This window comes from Frieseomelitta varia, unplaced genomic scaffold (assembly GCF_011392965.1).
Source record: "Frieseomelitta varia isolate USP_RPSP 00005682 unplaced genomic scaffold, Fvar_1.2 scaffold_371, whole genome shotgun sequence".
Classification (NCBI taxonomy): Eukaryota; Metazoa; Arthropoda; class Insecta; order Hymenoptera; family Apidae; genus Frieseomelitta; species Frieseomelitta varia.
The window spans coordinates 314,082-335,730 of record NW_025110114.1 but is presented as its reverse complement, the minus strand read 5'-3'; the positions used below and the strand labels follow the sequence as shown (position 1 = coordinate 335,730).

At 36.1% G+C, this 21,649-nt stretch overlaps 1 protein-coding gene across 1 annotated transcript in view; it reads right to left on the bottom strand.

The window, feature by feature from the left end:
• LOC122530998 overlaps positions 1-21,369 on the bottom strand; it is a gene marked incomplete at its 5' end in the record, with an annotated part of 60,664 nt that extends 39,295 nt beyond the window's left edge. The window contains 3 exons of the mRNA XM_043658493.1: positions 87-1,275; positions 17,997-19,707; positions 21,216-21,369. Coding sequence (XP_043514428.1) covers positions 87-1,275; positions 17,997-19,707; positions 21,216-21,369 — 3,054 coding nt within the window. The remainder of the gene's footprint in view (positions 1-86; positions 1,276-17,996; positions 19,708-21,215) is intronic.
• Positions 21,370-21,649: the final 280 nt, after the last annotated feature.

Sequence of the window (21,649 nt, the reverse complement as noted above, 5' to 3'; positions counted from 1 at the left end):
GTGGCAGTCACTCACAAACATACACGTGGAGCAACTCTCCGCTAAGAACTTTTATTTTTAACCTGAAAGGAAACGGCGTTACGCACCTTTCCGCCGACGATGCTCAATCCGAGGCTGGTCTTCGGCTCCCTGTGGATCTCCACGAGCCGCTCCGGCCCCCAGTGCTTCGACCAGCTCACGTTCCCGTCGTGATCCCGATGCGTGACCGTCATGTCCACGCCTCGCCCCTCCACGAACACCAGAATCGGAAGCCTGCCGCAGGGTGAGCCGCCGCAGCTCGACGAGCCCGAACTCTCTGCTACTCTCCTCGCGCTCTCTTCCTTATTCCCCGGCGATTGCTCCTCTAGAAGCTCGTCATCGCTGCACTGGATCGCCTTCGACTCCTGATAAGTCTGTACCTCGACCTCCCTTCTCGGGCTCTTGGTCGGCTCCTGATCGTACGACAGAACGACACTCTCCGACGCGGACGCTCTGTCGAGGCTCGTCGAGATATCCTCCGGTATGCACTGGACGCTCTTCGACTCCTTCACGTAGCTCCTCTCGGACTTGGACGGGCTGTCGAACGAGTCAGTGAGATCCGGTAGCCTGGATAGGCTGCCTAATTCGTCCAGGCAACACTGAACGCTCTTGCTCTCGCCCTGCGTCTGCGTTTGAACCTCCCTGCGCGGGCTCTGATAGTACTTTCTCGCCAGATGCAGAGGACTGTCCTTCGACACCTCCGACGGGCTGACGACGCTCTGCTCCGGGCTGCACTGGGTGCTCTTCGTCTCCTGTTCAGTCTGTGTCTCGGCGTCGCGTCTCTCGTTCGGCGAGTACTGGGTCTCCTTGAAGCTACGCTCCGATTCCCCGACGCTTCTGTCCAACGGCTGACTCGGCCAGCTGTCCGGCACCGATCTGAGCAGGCTCTCCAAGGACGCGGAGAGCAGCAGACGCTCCGACTGGCTCTCTAGTGTCTGGCTCTGGTACTCGAGCGAGTGTTCCTTGCTGATTAGACTGCTGTCGTCTTCCTGATGCCTGAGGGAGACCGTATCCTCCAGCAGCAGCGGACGCCTCTGCTGCCAGAGAGTTTTCTCATAATCCCTGGATTCCGGCGTCCAGTCGTGCTCCCGTCCGAACTCTGACTCTTCCTCCTCCTCTTCCTCCTCCTCCTCCTCCTCCTTCTCCTCAAAGTACGATCTCTCGCGATCTTCCTGCTGTTTGTCCTCTTGCTGATAGTCCTCGCGACGCTTCCTCGCTGTTTGCCGCGAACCAGCCTCGGACTCGGCCTCCGCTGACCTTAAAACAGAAAATACCAGTGAGAAACTGGCGACTAACGAGGAGAGGGGGGAAAGAAAAAAAAAAAGAAAGAAAGAGTAGGGGAGAACTAATGAAGCGGATGGTCTTAGCCGCTTAATGAGCGTGCGGCTTCTTGTTGACCGGACGGTTGAAGAAACTGCAGGAATTTGCGGCTTAAGTTAGGTTTAGGTCTTCCGCGGTGACCCATTAATTGAGCGAATGGTGGCTCCGAGTTGTTTGTACAAATCGACTGATCCGGCGAACGGAATGGGAGAAGGGATTTAGATGGTGGTTTCAGAAAGGTGGAAGCGTTGTTGAACGTTGTTACGTATTTATGGGAAACTTGACGGTATTACCTCGTAGTTTCATCTCGAGAGAGACGTTCAAGTGTGCATTTAAATGTGTATCGAAATTTTCGCAGACGAACGTTCAAATTTATTTCGAACACTCTCGTTGTTTAAACCTCGTCGAAACATTGCTCGAACTTGAAATCATGTTACGCCAGCGAATATTCGACACTGTTGTTCTTATTATTTTTATTAACGTTGACACTCTTGATATCGATTTATCTAGTCAACGTGACGTTGTCTCAATACTGTTTTAGTTTAATAAAACAATGAAAAGATGCATTTGGTTTTTTATTTCGATACGTTGTTAAATTTCTCGTATTAAGTAACTAGTGGAAAAAGTGTTGGTAATTTTCGAACTGAATTTTATTAATCAAGAAACAAAAGTAAAATTTATTTATATGACGCTATTAACATTATACGTGTTTATATACGTGTAAGTCAAGAATATAGTATTCACAAAATTTTGTAACTGGTTTGAAACAGTGGAACAATGTATCCTGTTCCTCCGATATTGCCGGTGAAATTGTGAATCGCCACAGAGAATACACGGAATTGATGCAAATGAAGGTCCCTGAAACGGAGCCTCTGCCTAACGAATTTTATGAATTTATAAAAAATACAGTTTCACATCGGGGCAAATACGTTCGCTACCAAGTTAAATTAAAAAGTTAAGCCAATTTCTTCTTCGCGCCGTGAATATCTAAATCCACGCTAACGGTTGCTTCTCGTGTCACGAAATGGGTTTTGCAAAAGTTAGTTCCGAGATCATTCCTATGTAATAACAAATGATTATTACTACAAATTGATTTAAAAAACTTGACCGTACTCTCAGAAACCGTTTAATTCAAGACAAATCAAGTGGGAGATGTAATAATAAAAATGTTGCAAAGGCAAGGTGTAAATTTGGAGAGTTTCAATAAGAAGAAACTGCAATTTTGTCTGACAGTGATTCCCCATAACGTGTATTTTCTAATAATTAATCGCGACGCGCACGGACATACACGACTCTTTAATTACTCACGTGAAATCCGATTATTTATTCATTATTAAATTGCAAATGCGAATTTACACATTCATATTTATTCATAAATTCATGCTTTTACGAGCGCAACTTGAACGAGTGAATATTAATTAAATATCTACCTGAATTTCATCCTTTAAATATTGCAAGTTTATTTTGAAAATCTTGTGTGTACGTTTGCATGTTAAACACCCTTGCTAAAAAAAAAATATAAATTCTTCCCTATATATTTCCCTGAGAAATTTCTTCTCATGTTCTAAACATTCGAACAGTAAACTACCTAAATTCCCTATAAATGCACGGAAATTAATTATGAAACACATAGTTTCACGCAGCATCGTGTAAGTATATTAGGAATAAAATCGAGAACACCGATTTCCTTTCCTGATTAACCGAGGAGACTCAATTTAATTCGATTTATAATCAGATGATACAATTACTGAATATGTAAATAAATGATAAATTAAACAGTCGGTCTATGATCGATTTAGTAATACAACAACGTAATTAACCCAGATCTTTTCTTTCTCAATATTCCGAATTGATACTGGCACAACCGAAATTAAATCTCGTACAGACCAGATGGACGAAAGTTCTTCGACGCGAAAAATTGTCTATATTTTAAACTGTCATAAAAAAAAACAGGTCGCACGATGATCCAGATAGCCTCATTTTAAAGCGCGACGTCTCCACTTTGGCAGACCTAAGCGATGATTTTATTTCATATCGTAAGGATACTTTTGTCCTTGACAATCGTAAAAATGCCTGCGAAAGCGTTAGATAAAAAGCATTCAATTTCTTGTTTAAATTTTATTATTATTTAGAACATTATTAACTATTTCTTATTCAATTCGTATTACAATAAATTTATTAAATAATAAATTAATATTAAATATAATTTATTTATATGAAGATAAATTAATAAATTTTTGTATAATATTTATGATAATTATTATAATTAAGAAAATAATAATATTTATGATAATTATTAATATTAAGAAAAATTATTTTTAATTTTATAATTTTTAATTTTAATTTATTAAAAATTTATAAATATTTTATTATTAAAAATATTTATAAATTAATAAATAAATTAATAATAAATAATTAATAAATAATTTATAAATAAATTAATAAGTAATTTATAAATATTTATAAATTAATAAATAAATTAATATTTATAATTAAATATTTATAAATTAATAAATAGGTTTTATTGTAAATATAATTTTTATAAAAATAAATTTCAAAATAATATTAATTTCTTTTTTAAATTTGCCTTCATTGCTAAATCCACCGTAATTTTTCGATTACCGAGTCAATCTCGAAGATTGAAGTCGACCCTTGCCCTGCGGACGACCTTTCGAAACACGCCATGCGATTTTTTCCCCCGCCATTTCCAACTTTAAACTGCAAAACGCGTGGATTTTCGTCACGATTGTGAGGTTCAAGAAAATTGGCAAAGAAGAAAACAGATCGTGCAGCGTGTTTTAATGGGATTGATTTGAAGCTTCGAAGGGAAGTTTTCAATCTTCGAGGATTACAGGTAGATCACCGGTAGTAGCTCGCGAGAAAAATTCCTTCAACGATCGAACGGAGGGCGTCGAATTTCAAATTTGCACAATCCTCGACAACGAGGAGATTCCTCCGTCTGCGAGAATCTTCTTCGTGGAAGAAGAAGGGAAGAAGAATCGCGTGATAAATAAAGTTCTCGCGTTTTCGAAAGGAGGCCAACGTTGAGGATTGTCGCGCGATTTATTCTTCTCCGCCGTACGTTGAAACACGGTCTGAAGTATCGGCGATTTTTCACCGGGGCGAATGTTGCTCTGTCGACTTCGAGTCGACGTTGAAAAGTCCGGAAGCCTCATTAAATATATACCGGAAGCTCGTAAGACCCTGCTCGTGCCGTAAATTCACGACAAAGGAGCCCGGTTGACCGTTCGCATAATTCCTCGTTACGACGTCTTCCTACGACTTCGAACAGCCGATTCACACGAACGAGACCGCTTAATGTCCTCGGCGATGTGTACCGGTCACGTTTTGTATTGCGCGTAATTCTTATATAATGGCGTCTCAATGCGGTGGACGCGCTCGATCGGTAACATTACCGGCTGTTGTGTAAGCTCTCTCTCTCTCTCTCTCTCCCTTTCTCTCTCTCTCCCGAGTCGATTTCGTCGATACGTTGCCAAAGATCTCGTAACTTTCCGAAGAAGAAAGCTCCGCACCAACGTACGTACACTGATCGTGTCACTGTCATGTGCGCACATTTTATGATGACTTGATTACGGTACTTTCGACACAAAGGTAATTTGCGCTGAAAGGCAATACGTTGTACACGTGTATATTTAAAATGGCCTCTTCGTTTTGTTGAACGTAGGATTGTACTGACGGATAACAATAATGGGTTTTCTCTCTTGTGTCTTTCTTCTTTCCTTTTTTTCTCTAGAGATAGACATTCTTTGCCCAAGCCAGAACACTATCAAAGAGAGAACTACTTCGGTAAATTCGTAATTAGTGTCTGACTATTCGCATTGTTTTTTTTTTGAATATTTGTTTATTAATTAATATTTTTACTATACTATTATTATTATTATTGTAGTATATACTATACTGTACTATAATATTATTATTATCACTATTATTTATAGTATTAGTAATAATACTATTAATATTAATATATAGTATTATATATTATTATATATAATAATATATAATACTATTAATATTAATATTAATAGTAATATTATTTCACTATTTATAATATTAATTAATATTTTTCGTAATTTTCACTATCAACGTTTTCATTCCACATTTTATATTTTATACGTATTGTCTAGTCTCTTGCATCATCAATCCGCGTCTTATTTTTATATTTTGTATTTTATATCATATACTATTCATTCTTCTATATATTACATGTTTGTTATGTTCATTACTAAAGTTTTCACATTAATTACATCCCATTCTTTTTACTCTCCAGATTTTTTGCATATTTTTATATCTCGCATTCTTCAATCTGTTTCCTTTCTTCTACATTCCTAATGACACCATCTTATCTAGGTTATGGAAATACTACACACGAATCTTTCACGAACGAAATTTGCTATCCTTCCAAATTAAAATTCGTAGATTTTACAAATTTAAAATTTCTCAAAGGAAAAAAATTGTCATTTTCAAACGAAATTTGCTATCACCTAAAAATAAAAAAAAGTGAAATTTCTAGTCTACAAACTTCCCATGAGAAATCATTACGTAGAATTTCGAAATTTCATATCCTACAAATTCAACAATGTAACAATTGAAAAATTGCCAGTTTTAAAGTTTACCATGTCTGAAAATATCAACATTTACTACAGCTAAAAATATCATTTACCATATGTACAGTAAAAATTCGTCACGAATGTTTCAATAAAGAATTTGATTCCCAATAAATCATGTGTATATAAAAGACGAATGAATTATTAGTAAATTATATGTACATTCGAATTATTAATAAACTACATAATTGGAGTATCATGTTACCGTACACATGCTACAGAAAATCATAATACGTTTGAACGCTACAGAATACACGCTAAAGAAAATCATAATGCGTATGAAATTAGCGTGTTTAGTTTCTGAATACATCGTATATCACGTCTAAGGTTTATAGTACAAGTACTTTATTTATAGCGAAGGGTTGCAAACTGTCGGTCGAGTAAATTTCAGACATAGTAATTTATGCCTCTGCTCCCAATAATTGCCAGTTATTTTTTCTCAAGGCGAGAACGTTTCCATTTTGTTGGAACAAAAAATGGAAAATTAAAATGTCCACCCTCGGTGAATTATTTAACGAGTCGGTATTAAAAGTTGGAATAATTATTAACGTCAACTGTTACACACGAGTTTGACTGTTGTTGTTGGCGGAGCATTTATTTTCGGACGAATTAAAAGCATCTTCTAAATTCATATCTCGCAATGATCGATTTATCGATGATGCTTAGTCAGAGCGAGGAAATATCGCGATGAATTTTTGATACCGGGAGAAAATTACATCAGCCACGAGCCGAGATTATTTTTACATCGTCGATTTCGTTTCCTCCCTATTTTATTCCTATTGTAAAATACAAAAATAGAATAGAAACATTGTAACAAAAATTACGAGATTCACAAAATTGGTATGTATGTGTAACGAAAAAAAAAAAAAAAAGTAAGTGATAAATTGAAATAAATTTGATATTTTCAAAGACGTGTTGACATGATCTAATATATGATAGAGTAATTAAGTAATTATGATATAAATTAAAAATATTACAAATTATGAATACAAGTAATAATAATATTAAAGTCTTGAATCATTTCTTTTTACAAAATTTAAAATATTTAAAATTAAAAAATTTAAAATATTTCACCGAGAAAAAAAACAAAATTTATGCAATAAAAAACTTTCCAGAGAAATTATAATCACACTTGAATCACACTGTTAGAATTTTAAATGATTGCTTCTAAAAATTTCTAGAAAGTTTGCGTATAGAATTTACATATTAATAAATTTATTCATGGAAAATACTATCTCTGTAAACTTCTAGCAAATTACAATTTATTATTACTTACTTAAATCACTGTTACTGTCCTCTAGTATTTCTAATTATCACTGTTATATTTAATAATAATTATTACAGTGTTTTAAATTATTAATTTTAAGTTATACCAGTATTTTTCTTTCAAGACAATATTGACAAACCTCTGATAGATTGGTCAAATAAATCTTAATACTGTGTCGTCAATCCTCGTGAAAGGAAAAAAAAAAAAAAAAGAAGAAAAGAGAGAAAGACATTAAATCACATTAACCTTCGATCGCGTTCTTTTCTCTAATCAAGTCACGTGTTTCGCCGCTTAAATCACTCATACATTGTGCAAAAATCAACGAGCTTCTCTCCCCTCTCGACCACCATTCGAAACAACTTGAAATTCCCTTTCGTGCAAAACGTGATTTGAATATCGGAGTGAACTTTTGTCAGGCGGGAGAGACGAGAGGAAGAAGCGGAACTGGCAAGAGGAACTCTTACAAAAGTGTGTTCTCGTGGCTTTCCTCTTATCCAATCATTATTTCAGCTAATAACGCTCAGCTCGATACGCAGTCTCGTAAATTCTGTCGGAATTTCGGGACTTCCAGGAAATTGGAATGATTCCAAATGAGCACAATGCCGGGCGGAACGATTTGGAAAAATACAAGTAAAAATATTGAAAGTTGTAAAACTGTCACCGACTGTTCTCGAACGATTTCGAGAACTTTCAATGCGGTGCCACGAAAGAAAAATATTCGAAAGTTCGAGAATATGGGAGTTTGTAACTCTTGAAGAGTCGGGAATTTCGTTTCGAAAATTTCGAGGAAAAATTTCGTTCCGTTTATTTTTTTTTTTTTTTTGTTTTTCCGTTTTTTTAAATATTTTCGACGAAACGTACTCTTCTGAACTCTGAAGAAATAAAACAAAATGACTAAATTTTTAAAAAGGAAACATCGATGTGATGGAAATTTCGGTGGAAAAGAAATTTTCACATCTTTCACGAGTATTTTTAATCTCGAGAACCTTGACACACTTCGCGTCTCGTAAAATTTTTTGACAGTCTTAGAAACATCTCGCGGCTCTGTTTCGAGAATCTTGAAAATATTTAGACTCAAATAATTCCCGAGTAAAACAAACTGAAACTCTGTCTTTACGTACATGCGATAAATCCGATGTATTTTTCCTCACTTTGCCACCCTTAACGTGTACAAATACAGTACACGCAATATCTCTTTCAACTGTTGAAAACCAACGGAAGGAAAACTTTGAAAATTCATTCACGCAGAAGACAAATTGATCACAGAACGTTCCTCGAAATTCATTGTTCGTCAAAAGTAATTTTTAACAGTTCTGTTAAAAACCTTCCTGCTTCGTGCCAAGAAAATAAAAAAAAATTCCTAAATGGAAAGAAATAGTTCGAAACGGTTTTTCGAAAATTTGATATATTTATAACAGTGTATTTTTACGATTTCTAGTGAAATATATAAAACACATAAAACGTTTTATAACGTAATATATCGTGTCCGTGTCATAAATTGTGTTCCCTGCACTTTAATTTCACACTGTGATTTTCTACGTTTTATACAAAATTCTTTTGCAAAACTTTTTTCGTTTCAATATCAAATGAAAATTGTACTTCGTCGGTGGTTCATTTTAAATTTCACACTGTGATTTTGTACAATTTATACAAGGTTTTTTCGTTTCAATAAAATGATAAATTATACTTCGTCGGTGGTTCACTTTAATTTTCACACTGTGATTTTGTACATTTTATACAAAATTTTTTTGTTTCAATAAAATAAAAATTATTCTTCGTCGGTGGTTCACTTTAATTTATACACTGTAATTTTGTACATTTTATACAAAATTTTTTTCATTTCAAAAAAAAATAAAAATTATTCTTCGTCGATGGTTCACTTTAATTTTCACACTGTGATTTTGTACACTTTATACAAGATTTTTTCGTTTCAATAAAATAAAAATTACTCTTCGTCGATGGTTCGTTCTATCTAACATTAACTTCAGAATGCTTCGAAAACTTTCGCCGAGCTCTACCAAGAACTTGAGAACCACCACGCCGCGGATTCGCGAACATTTTTCTTCGCTAAACAATTCTAACAATCAATTCCACTTCTCACCGCCCACGCAGCTTCAATTTATCACGCTCCCCGTACCCATCTTATCTCTCGCGAATAAACAATTGAAATGAAGTAAGAAACGCGGAGAGGAGAAAGGTACCAAGCACTTTGAGAAACTTCAAACACTTGTCCGGTTTTATTCATTCCTCGGCCGCGAGAGGCGAATCCCCCGCTGATTGATTACACTCCGACATTAATTTCACTTTTGTGCAGTGTAATCCACGACGAAAATCTAATTCGAACGCTCCTCCATTTCAAAGGAAATATCGCAATTTATAGATAACTTTTGGAAACACATTTCCGCGATTATTATTCGTTCATTGATTATTCATTCTCTCTGCATCGATGTGTGTTACGGTTGGAGAAAAAGAAAGAAAACAAACGAAGAAAATGAAAGTAATAAGAGAATAATAAATTCAAGGAAAAATGGGGAAACGAGACAATCGATCGACTCGGATCAAATTTGTATGTTAATTCTATTTTTAGATGTTAATTTGACATGGCTACGGAGGTAATTTAGTAGACAGACTGATCGTTGTTAATTTATTCTAATGACGCGTGTTCCAGGAACGAAAGAAACATCTAGTGAGTTTTAAGAAACATTTCTGAGAATTTGAAGGAAAATGAAGAAATGAATAACTATTTATAGTTAATTGTAAAAACATCATTTGGAATCGTTATAGTATATTGTGGAAATTTTATAGATTTTAAAAGTGAATGAATTGGTTGTAATAGGTATGAACCAACCAGTGGATCAATAATTTGTATATATTTGTTGTATTATCTTTCACGACGACAATCAAGAATTGGAAGAAAAAAAAAAATTCACGTTTCTCTAAAATGAAAAATTCTTAAAATTCTGTAGTTTAGAGGTGGCTTAAGAAAGTAATTTGATTCACTCGAGTACAACGCACATGCAAAACACAAGAATTCATTTGACAAACGAAAGAGGCGAATTCTGAAAAATGAAAACACGAAGTTTTTGAAATTCAAACACTGACTTCTTTCTCGCGATTATAACCAATGAAAGAACAATTTTTCACGTCTTTCTTTTTATTTAAAAGACAATCTGACGTTTTGATATGTAAAGTTTCTCGACATAGATTAAATTTTACCACCATTTTACCACAGTTGACCATGAAATCCTAGCGACACGGATATTAACCGTACCATGAGTATTCTTTTCACAATTTTTGTGTCGAATGGACAGCCACGTTTCAGAAACAAGTAGCTTCAACTTTCAAAAGATTGTAAAGGAAGAAGAAAAAAAAATAAAATAAAATAAATCACAATCCTCAGAGCCTGATGCAGACTTCAAACTCCAAAAATTCAAATCAGATTCTCGCTTTTAAGCCGCGGTTACGTAACACTTAATGCAACACAAAACACACAATGCGACGCGAGACGAAAGATAAAAAAAGAGAGGAGGGATAACAGAGAAAGAAACGACAACTAATTGTAAGAAGAAAGGCTAAAGAAAGGTGAAAAGAACGAGCTACCTCTCACGTTCCTCCGCGAAGCCAAGGTGCTCACTGTCTCGCTGCGTCACTACAAACTGGCTTACTCTGATCTAATAAACAACACGCTCCTATCCGCGTGTACTATGATCGAGAAACGTGGCGTTGCACGCGCGCGTCTCACGCTCTCCAAACAACGTCACGAATTCCCTCTCTCTCTCTCTCTCTCTCTCTCTCTCACTGTTTCTCGATCGTATATACATATGCATACACGGTCGAAAAATTTGGAGCATCGTGTCAATTTTCGGACAAAATGGTATTTGCCTCTTGTTCGAGAAATTTTTAATTTTCACGTATATTCCCGCAGGCGATTCGTGAAATCGAATTAATTCCGTTCAAATTTAAACTTCGTGCCGGTCCTCTCGATTTGAACGAACCTTTCCAACCTTCAAATTAAACCGGATAAACCGAATAATTGACTCGGCGGGAATTGAAATTGTGTTTTGATGAAATTTTGAAAAAACTCCGGGCGCGAAGTTTTCAATTAAAAAAAAAAAAAAAAAAAAAAAAGAAGAAAACACTCGACGCCGGCACTGCGTGAAATCAAACGGGCGAACGAATTGAAAAATAATTTCCAGAGCGGGGAGAGAGAAAGATTTTTCCCTCCTACAAAAATTCCAATTAAACTGAAATTGAATTAAAAGCATCTCTGGCTAAAAAAGGAACAAGTCCAATCCTTTTAATTACATTTAAAAGAGAAAAAGAAAAAGAAGAAAGACAAATTCGCACGAAAATCCACGACCTAGCCGCTGTCCAAAGATACCGATTGAAATTACATTACGTTCAAATTATATTTACAAAACTGCACGAATCTATTTGTTTCTTGGGGAGACAAAAAAAAAAAAAAAAACAAAGCCGACGCGACGCTCCGTTGCATACGTAATAAAACGAACGTGCGTACACTTACGCGAATGAAGCTCCCACCGTCCGGCAAATGCGAAATTACTTTTTCAGTAATTTCCCGCTTTTCAGATCCATCCGTTTCGTTTCGTTTCGTTTCGTTTCGTTTTGTTTCGTTTGGTCGGCACACGAGCGTCGAGCAGAGGCTACACGAGGCTGCGGAGCAGTGTCGAGGCGGTCAGAATCGCGACTAATCGCGAGCAACCACCTCCAGGAGCGTTCTCCTGCGAGTGCATGCACACGCAGACTCGTCACTGTATATACCGTGTGTACGTGTATATCTCCTCGTGGCTTGCCTCGTCTCGTCGTCCAGCAATACCGTGTATACGTGCGATGCGAACGTGTTTGCGGACGATGTGGGCGCGCGGGATCCACGCGAGTTACGAAGGCTTTGCAATCGCGTGGGAGGAAATAGCGGGCGAGCTTCACTGCCGCAGCGAGCTTCCCCCGTTTTCTCTCTTTTCTCGTACCCTCTGCCACCTTTCCACCAGCGTCTAGTTGCCATTACCGTCTAAAGGGTGTGCTGCGCGCCGCTGTTTCTATCGGGGTATGTTTACTACATTTACTTTCGGCTTGGACGTAAATATTAATGTAAATCTCACCTGTGAAATTTAACGTGTAATAAATAAATTTACAATGTAACAATTATTTTTACTGTAATAAAATTTATAAATTATTAACTCGCGATATAAGTTCAATCGTTGTTGCTGGCACTTTAATTTGCCATTATTAATTTTATATTGTTTTATATTGTTTTGTATGTTTACTACTATTTACTTTCGGCATGGACGTTTCGTTACGCTGTAAATATTAATGTAAATCTCACCTGTGAAATTTAACGTGTAATAAATAAATTTACAATGTAACAATTATTTTTACTGTAATAAAATTTATAAATTATTAACTCGCGATATAAGTTCAATCGTTATTGCTGGCACTTTAATTTGCCATTATTAATTTTATATTGTTTTATATTGTTTATTGTTTTGTATGTTTACTACTATTTACTTTCGGCATGGACGTTTCGTTACGCTGTAAATATTAATGTAAATCTCACCTGTGAAATTTAACGTGTAATAAATAAATTTACAATGTAACAATTATTTTTACTGTAATAAAATTTATAAATTATTAACTCGCGATATAAGTTCAATCGTTGTTGCTGGCACATTAATTTGCCATTATTAATTTTATATTGTTTATTTATTATTTATTATTTTTGTATTATTTATTTATTATTTTATGTATTATATATATAATATTTATTATTTTTATAATTTATTTATATTAAATATATATATAATATTTATTATTTTTATATTTTATTTATTAAATATATATATATATAATATTTATTATTTTAATAATTTACTTATATTAAATATATATATATATATATAATAAAATTAATAAAAAATTCTATATTAATGAAAATTAAATAGGGGAAAAGTAATAATAATAATAATAATATATAATATTTTTAGTAGCTTAATGGAGATTCTCAAGTGATTAGAAACATGTGTCTATTATCCTGATATAAAATTATTAATGATTAATAAGTATTGCCAGTATTTGACATATCGAATTGAGAGTGGACGTAGAAAGTATTCCAACACACTGAAAGATTGTTAAGATGTTAAAGATAAAATTAAAATTGTCGAAAATTAAACAGTAGCTGCATGTTATATACTTAAAATTATTAATAATACATCATATTATCAAAGTGAACGTAGAAAATATTCCAGCATTTCATAAAAGATTGTCGACATTAAAGTGAAAATTAAAATTGTCGAAATTAAACAGTAACTATAATGTGAGTGGCATATAAAAATTATTAATGACAAATACACCGTATTACCAGTGCCAATATATCAAGCTAGAATGAATGTAGGAAGCATTCGAACTGTTCATGAAAAAACTGGAAATTAAAATTAAAGTAGCCAAGAAATTGTCGAAATTTTGTCAAATGTCTAAAATTGTCGAAAATCTAAAAAAATTTGACACTGAACAAAGAGCTCTCTCTAAGCAAACTAAGAATACATATTTATCTTTAAAATCTGTACTTTTGATGCATTGCAAATTTATTTATTAAATCCTCTTCGAGCACTTAATAAATAAACCAATTATCATACTGTTGATTATAAGATCATCTGTTACAATCTCACCGAACAGCACGAACTAAACGTTCGATGTGTGTTTTCAAAGTAAACTTAACTAACTTTGTAAAACAATTCATCCATTGTAATTTGGTGTGTTGATTCTGGTAATTTAATATATTGATGTTATTGATACATTGATCAATTATCTCAGTATATTATACAACGTGCACGTTATTTTAATGTTGACTCTTTCTCGCTCGATTTTCCATTTTGATAATACTGTAGATTCTCGATTAATTAAACAGTGGATAGTTTGGTGTATATTAATGATGGTAATATGGTTTACTGATGTATTTTACGTTCATGGGATGTTAATCCTTCTCTGTTTAATTTTACATTTCGATAATATTGTAGATTTTCGAATAATTAAACATCGATGTATTAATTATTACGGCTGATGTACGTGTTCGCAGGATGCGAACCCTTTTTCGTTCCCGCGAAATAATCTACGTAAGCTTTCATACCGAACTAAACGATCTCACTTAATTAATAATATAATAATTAATAATAAATTAATAATATAATATAATAATATAATAATAAATTAATAATATAATATAATAATATAATAATAAATTAATAATATAATATAATAATATAATAATAAATTAATAATATAATATAATAATATAATAATAAATTAATAATATAATATAATAATATAATAATAAATTAATAATATAATATAATAATATAATAATAAATTAATAATATAATACACTAACTTCTGAAATATAAATTTTCACTGACGATGAGCCAAAAAAAAAAAAAAAGAAAATTTATTTCCACTCGCTGTGAATATACGAAAAGGAAGATCAATAGTATCAAATATAACAGTTGAATCCATTGTCAAGTAATTTATTACAAGTATATAACTTCTTTTCAAGTTCTTGCTTTTCTGAATTTTCTTGGCACGTGGTATTAAAGGCGAAACGTTGGCATACTCGTTGCAGTACTCGTAAAACGATTAATAATAGATGGCAAGCCTTTCTGGGGGCAAACAGAATTCGTACAATATTCACACGTTTTCTGTGCTACGTGAGTCGTTAGTGACCTACGACAGGAACTTAAGATGAAATATTTAGGAGACGAAGAAAGGTACTTCGACTCATTTCCTCGACAGACGCATCTCCAAAATTGGGGACCACCAAAAATTCTAGAAACACCACAATTACTATTAATTATCCGCAAGCAAATATTTCTAATTTTCTTGGAAATCGCTGTCGATTGAAATTGATATTCGAAAGATTCAAATTTCATTAATAATGTTGACTCGTTTCATTGTAAATTTCTAAATCACCATGTTAATATGGATAAAATGGATAAAATATTGCAGAGAATACAATAATACGTGTAATAATAATAATAATAATATCTTTTTGTTTTATACGATAGTAACTCTAGTAGATCATCTACGATAACAAACCAAGGTAAAATTTTCATCTATTCAAGCACAAGATACCTTTCGACGTATTTTTTCAAATAAAACACAGAGAACAATGGAGAATAGTAAAACAGCAGACTGAAATATTTTTTTGCAAATATTCTTCTGTAATTTTTCCAAATAATATTCTCCTACAATAACCTTAGCGCCTATTTCGATTCGCAGTAATAGCACTGTATCTGATACTATATCGAACGTCTCATTTTCCTTATTTTTCTTTCTTTCTTTCTTTCTTTTGTTTTTCCTTCTTTTCTTTTAATTATTCAACTCTTCCTCTTAAGAACGCCCCCGTTCACAAAACAACAAAGCGCGATCACATCGGCGCTCTTCCTTCTCCGACTTCTTGTTTCACGACTCCTTGTTTCGTTCCTCGCCATTATTCCCGTTCGCTCGGCCTTATCTTTTATCGCCTGGTTTCGTTCCCTCCCTCGCGATGATTTCTCTCCCGGCGGCTCCATCTTTTCGCATTTATATCCGCATCCGCTCCGCTCCTTTAACCCACTTTCCTGTCTTTCCTCCGCTGCTGTTTCCGCCGCCACTTCCGTTCCGCGACGTTTCGTTTCTGCTTTGTCGGTCTCTCTCGTACGTACGAAGTGGATGGAACGCGAAAAAGATTGGGAACGCGGAGAGAAAGTTGAGAAGAGCTGCAAGTTTGTCGGGATATCGTTAAGAAATTTTGGTAGCGATTGTAGCCCGTTCTCAGAATTTTCTAGTCGAACTCGTTGGCTGTTCTCGTTCAATTTCCTCTTTAAACCGAACTTCGACTTTCGGAATAGTCGAACTAAATTGCAAATCAATAAAATTTATCAACACAATGTAATAAAAAACCAGTTAGTCAAATTAATCAAGTTAATTATTAAATTATAAGTCAGTAAAATCGATCAAATTAAAAGTAATAAAAATAAAATTAATCAAATCAAAAAAATAAAATAATAAAATAATCAAATTAATCAAATTGAAAATAATAAAAATAAAGTAACAATAAAAATAAAATTAATCAAATCAAAAATAATAATAATAAAATAATCAAATTAATCAAATTAAAAATAAAAATAAAAATAAAATTAATCAAATCAAAAATAATAATAATAAAATAATAAAGTTAATCAAATTAAAAATAATAAAAATAATAATAAAGTAATAAAATTAATCAAATAAAAAATAATGATAATAAAATAATAAAATTAATAAAATTAAAAATAATCAGATTTTAAATCAACTAAAACTATCAAATTTCAAAAACAATCAGACCGAATTTCAAATCAGACAAAATTAATCAAATTAAAAATAATAAAAATAAAATTAATCAGATTAAAAAATAATCACAATAAAATTAATCAAATTGGAAATAATCAAATTAGATTTTAAATCGGCAAAATTAAACTATCAGGTTTAAAATTTTAAATCGACAGGACTGAATTGTCAAATTGAACTTTAAATCAATGGAATTAAATTTTAAATCGATTCGGGATATTCAAACTGGACTTCGACTGTTCCAAGAATTCTTTAGCCTGTTCCTCTTTAAATTGTACTTCATTCTTTTTTCTTTCGGGGATTTTTAAAAGTCGCTCAGGCAACTTTCAATTGCACTTTGCATCCATTTCTTAAAAGTTACAATAGCTCTCTCAAATTGTTTCGCCTCGTCATCCAGTACGTCCCAAGTACAATTTTTCGCTCGAAGAATAATTCGATCCTTCCAATATATGAAAAATAGCATAAAACGCGAGATACGAGACAGTGATGTGCAAATGTACGAAACAGTTCTCGTCCATATTCTACTAAAATCAAACACTGCGCTGTCGATATCGAGCGACGTCGAGCGCAGCTAGCGAAAATAATTGAGCCGCGGGCGTGTTTTAATCGCTCGACGATCGGCTGGTGAAAGAAAACACGAACAAACGGAAAAAAGCAGAGAGACAAAGAAAGAAGGAAAAAAAGAAAGAAAGAAAGAAAGAAAGAAAGAAACGCTGAAACGGAGTTAGCACGGGCTATAGAATTTTCGGGTCGGTGAAACACTGTGTGGTGTTCCAGACGACCTAGATTTCCAACCAATTGTGCGCATTTCGCGGGATTCCTACGGTCACTCGCGTAATCCAGCCAACTGGCTGCGCGGAAAATAACATTGTACATTAATCGACGTTCGAAGCCCTTTTCAGGATGCCTCGAATCATCGAGGGAACTTCTGCTTCGCGAGACTTCCGCCGCTAATTAGCACCGTTTAATTATTCCACCGTTTCCATTCACTCAGCGAACCGAGTCTTACCGAGTCTAACTATAATATATAGGACAGGTTTGGAGATTATCAACGAAAAGTTCGTATTTGTTGCGCCGAACTCTACTCTTCAACTTGAACAAAAGTGTAACAGATAGCCTGGATACCCTCTCGTCGAGGCATCGTTTGGAAAAACGAAGTAGCGGACTTGAATGCCAAGGAAGCATTGATCCCTAACCCAAATCAAGAGCTCGTACGCTATGCAAACATCAACCAATCAACGATTCATCTGAAGACTTGAGCAATTGTATTCGTAGAAACACGAATCGAAAGCTCTCTGGTAATTCCAAGAGAAGAGAGAAGGCAAAAATAAAAAAGAAAACTTCTAATTTCCTGTCAATTTTTCCAATCACAATTTCTGCTTCTCACTCACCTCCTGATCATCTTCTCCACGCCAAAGTCCACCAAACTGTCGCGGTCATCGTCCATCACGTTCCTCCTGCCTCTCTCGGCGACCGTGCCCTCCAACAGAATCGTCAATTCCGGCTCGTCCGGCTGCGCCAAACTGCCAATCTTAAACTCTCCCTCGCGCTCCCTCGACTTCGTCCTTTTCAACCCTCTTTCGCCCCTCTTCGAGCCCTCGCTACCGGTTCTGCTCAACTTTCTCTCCCTCGCCTCCCCCTCCGACTCCGTCTCCAACACCTCGTCACCAACTTCCGACACTTTCGACAAGTCCAGCAATATCTCCGCCTTGATGTTCCTCTCCGACACTTTGTTCTCCTCGCTCGTTCTCTCGATCAAAGTGTTCTCGGACGTGGACTTGGCCAAGCTGACCAGCTGCAGCTGCGACGTGTCCAAAATTTCCGGCGACGGCACCCGTCCGGTCCTCACTCTCACCGAGTCGGAGACCACGGCCACTTCCGGCGGCGAGTGTATCTCGATCCTCGTCGGTTCCTCGACTCGGTTCGCCGCCGCCTCCTCCGCTGTGATTATCCTAGCCTTCACCAGCTGAACCTCCGGCAGAATGGCGCTGGTGTGCTCGCTCGTGTCCTCGAAGTATATCTCCTCCACGTTCTCCTGTATCCTCACCTCTTTCTTCGTCTCGTCTCCAGTCAGCAACGACTCCTTCGAAGACTCCCGGGAGAACGCACCGGGTCTCTTTCTCATCGAGCTTCGACGCTTGGTCTCTCTCGGCGCCTCCGTCTCCGGACTCGTTACCGACAGCTTCGCCTCTTCCACGGCGGCTTGTGGCCTATCAGTCGTTAACCTAATCGACACTGGAACTCGCCTCTCCGACTCAACAGAAGACGGAGTTTTCACTTGCTCCTCGGACCTTCTCACCGACGATTCCTCGGCTGTCTTCGCTTCCTGCTCCACTTCTACGAAACTCGACTGGACCAGCTCTCTCTCCTCTCTCCTCTCGCCGCCTGGCATCGTCTCCGCGTAACTCAGCACGCTGTGCTTCGTCAGAAACTCCGTCACTCGTTCTATGCACTCCTGCTCTTTCAGGCTCTTCCTCTCTTCCCTGGATCTCACCAGACCGCCCTCCGACTCTCTCCTCCGCCTAGAGTCGTCAGCATCCGTTCTAGAAGCCTCCGAGGCTGGCTCCTCGATCTCCTCCAACTTTCTCCTCGACGATCTCCGATCCTGTTCCTTCCTCCTCAAAACCTTCTTCCTCGCGCCCTTCTCCATCCCATCTGTCTCCACTGCCTCTTTGGGACCTTGTTTCTCCGTCGACTCTGTCCGCTTCGTGGCTCCTCTCCTCACATTCCCGGTTTCAGGCACTTTTTCACACGGTTCCTCCGACTCTATCACCTTGGTCTCCCGCTTTAATTTCACTTTCGGCGTCGCTTTCTCCGGCCCAGTGGCCAGTACCTGGTTGTACCTCGTGGCCAGCTTCTTGCTAGGCGGCGTGGCGCCGCTGTCGATGATGATCACGTCTTTCTCGTCCAGAGGGCTGGTCGGCTGGAACTCGTGGACGTCCACCTCCACGGTTTTCACAGGTTGGCTCGATTTTGGCGGGTGTTTGGTTGGACTGCAGGTTGGCGTGATGGGCGACGCGTCCTTCCAGTGATCTTCTTCATCTTCCTCGTCTTCCACGTCTTCCTCGAACTCTGGCTTATCCATCGACAGTTCCGTTACACCTGGAAAGATGGCAGATAGCAGTTAAGGAGGTATTCTGGTAGTCCGGTTTAAAAAGATCAATTTTTTTTTTTTCTTACATTTTCTCAAAGTATATGGTTTAAGAAGTAAACTTGATTGAATTAAATAAAATACTCCTTTGACGGTACAAATACAAATCTGTGACGCTCTTATCGAATCGAAATTACTATACACGAGATGCACACGCACAGAGAGAATGTTAGAACGCGCGATTTTTGTAAATTTCTTTTTTCTTTTTTTTTTCTTTTTTTGAAGAAACATCTAATTTGAAAGAGGTTGTACGTACACGCAGAGAATGTTAAAACTGGCGATCTTTTTTTTTTCTTAATCGTGAAATTGATCAAATTGATAGACAGGAAAGATATCTCTGAAAAAAATTTGTACGCACATGCAGACAATGTTCGAACTCGCGATTTTTTTCTTAGTCGTGAAATTGATTAAATAAAATACTCCTTTAAGGAATAAACTTGATTAAATTGAATAAAATACTCCTGTCACGATACTCATACAAATCTGTAACGCTCTTATCGAATCACATACAGAGAGAATGTTAGAACTCGCGATTTTTGTAAATTTTTTTTTTTTTTGAAGAAGAAGAAGAAACATCTAATTTAAAACAGATTGTACGTACACGCAGAGAATGTTAAAACCGACGATCTTTTTTTTTCTTTAGTCATGAAATTGATCAAATGAACAGACAGGAAAAATACCTGAAGACAAAAATACCTCTGAAGAGAATGTTCGAACTTGCGATTTTTTTTTCTTTTTAGTCGCGAAATTGATTAAATAAAATACTCCTTTAAGTAGTAAACTTGATTAAATTAAATTGAACTAAATAAATAAAATATAAATAAGAAACATCTAATTTGAAAGAGATCGTACGCACACACAGAGAATATTAAAACTCGCGATCTGTTTTTTTCTTTAGTCATGAAATTAATCAAATGAGCAGACAGGAAAAATACCTGAAGACAAAAAGACGAAAAATATCTCTGAAGAGAACGTTCAAACTTGCGATATCTTTTTTTTCTTTTTAGTCGCGAAATTGATTAAATAAAATACTCCTTTAAGGAGTAAACTTGATTAAATTAAATTGAACTAAATAAATAAAATAAATAAAATAAAATACAAATAAGAAACATCTAATTTGAAAGGGATCGTACGCACACACAGAGAATATTAAAACTCGCGATCTGTTTTTTTCTTTAGTCATGAAATTAATCAAATGAGCAGACAGGAAAAATACCTGAAGACAAAAAGACGAAAAATACCTCTGAAAAGAATGTTCGAACTTGCGATTTTTTTTTCTTTTTAGTCGCGAAATTGATTAAATAAAATAAAATACTCCTTTAAGTAGTAAACTTGATTAAATTAAATAAATTACCTAATTTGAAAGAGATTGTACACGCACGCAGAGAATGTTAAAACTGGCGATCTTTCTTTTTCCTTTAGTCGTGAAATTGATCAAATGGACAGACAGGAAAAATACCTGATCTGGAGGAGAGGAAGTCCTCGAGCTCGGCTGCGTGATCGGTCGCCTCGCTTTCGTTCGGGAAGCTTTTGCTGCGTCTCACGGGGCAGATCGGTGGCACCCTCTGCCGCGGGATCGGCCATCGGAACGTAGGAAAGAAGAACCGAGAAAATAATCAGACAATTAATGCCATCGCCGGTGGGTCTCGCGTGACGATCGTGTCCTCTATTCACGCGTGATTTAAAACAAAGGGAGGAAAAGGGAGGGCAACACGCGTAGGAGAAGCGATTCGAAGCAAATTCTATAATACTTCGAGAATACGATAGTACACGAGTAGAGTTTAGCCAGCTCGACGACACGTTCCGGGTCATTTCTGAGAAGAAACTGAGAGAAAAGTTTACAGCCCGAGCCACTGCCAGTGATTCGTTGCCAGACGATTCGAAACTCTTTGC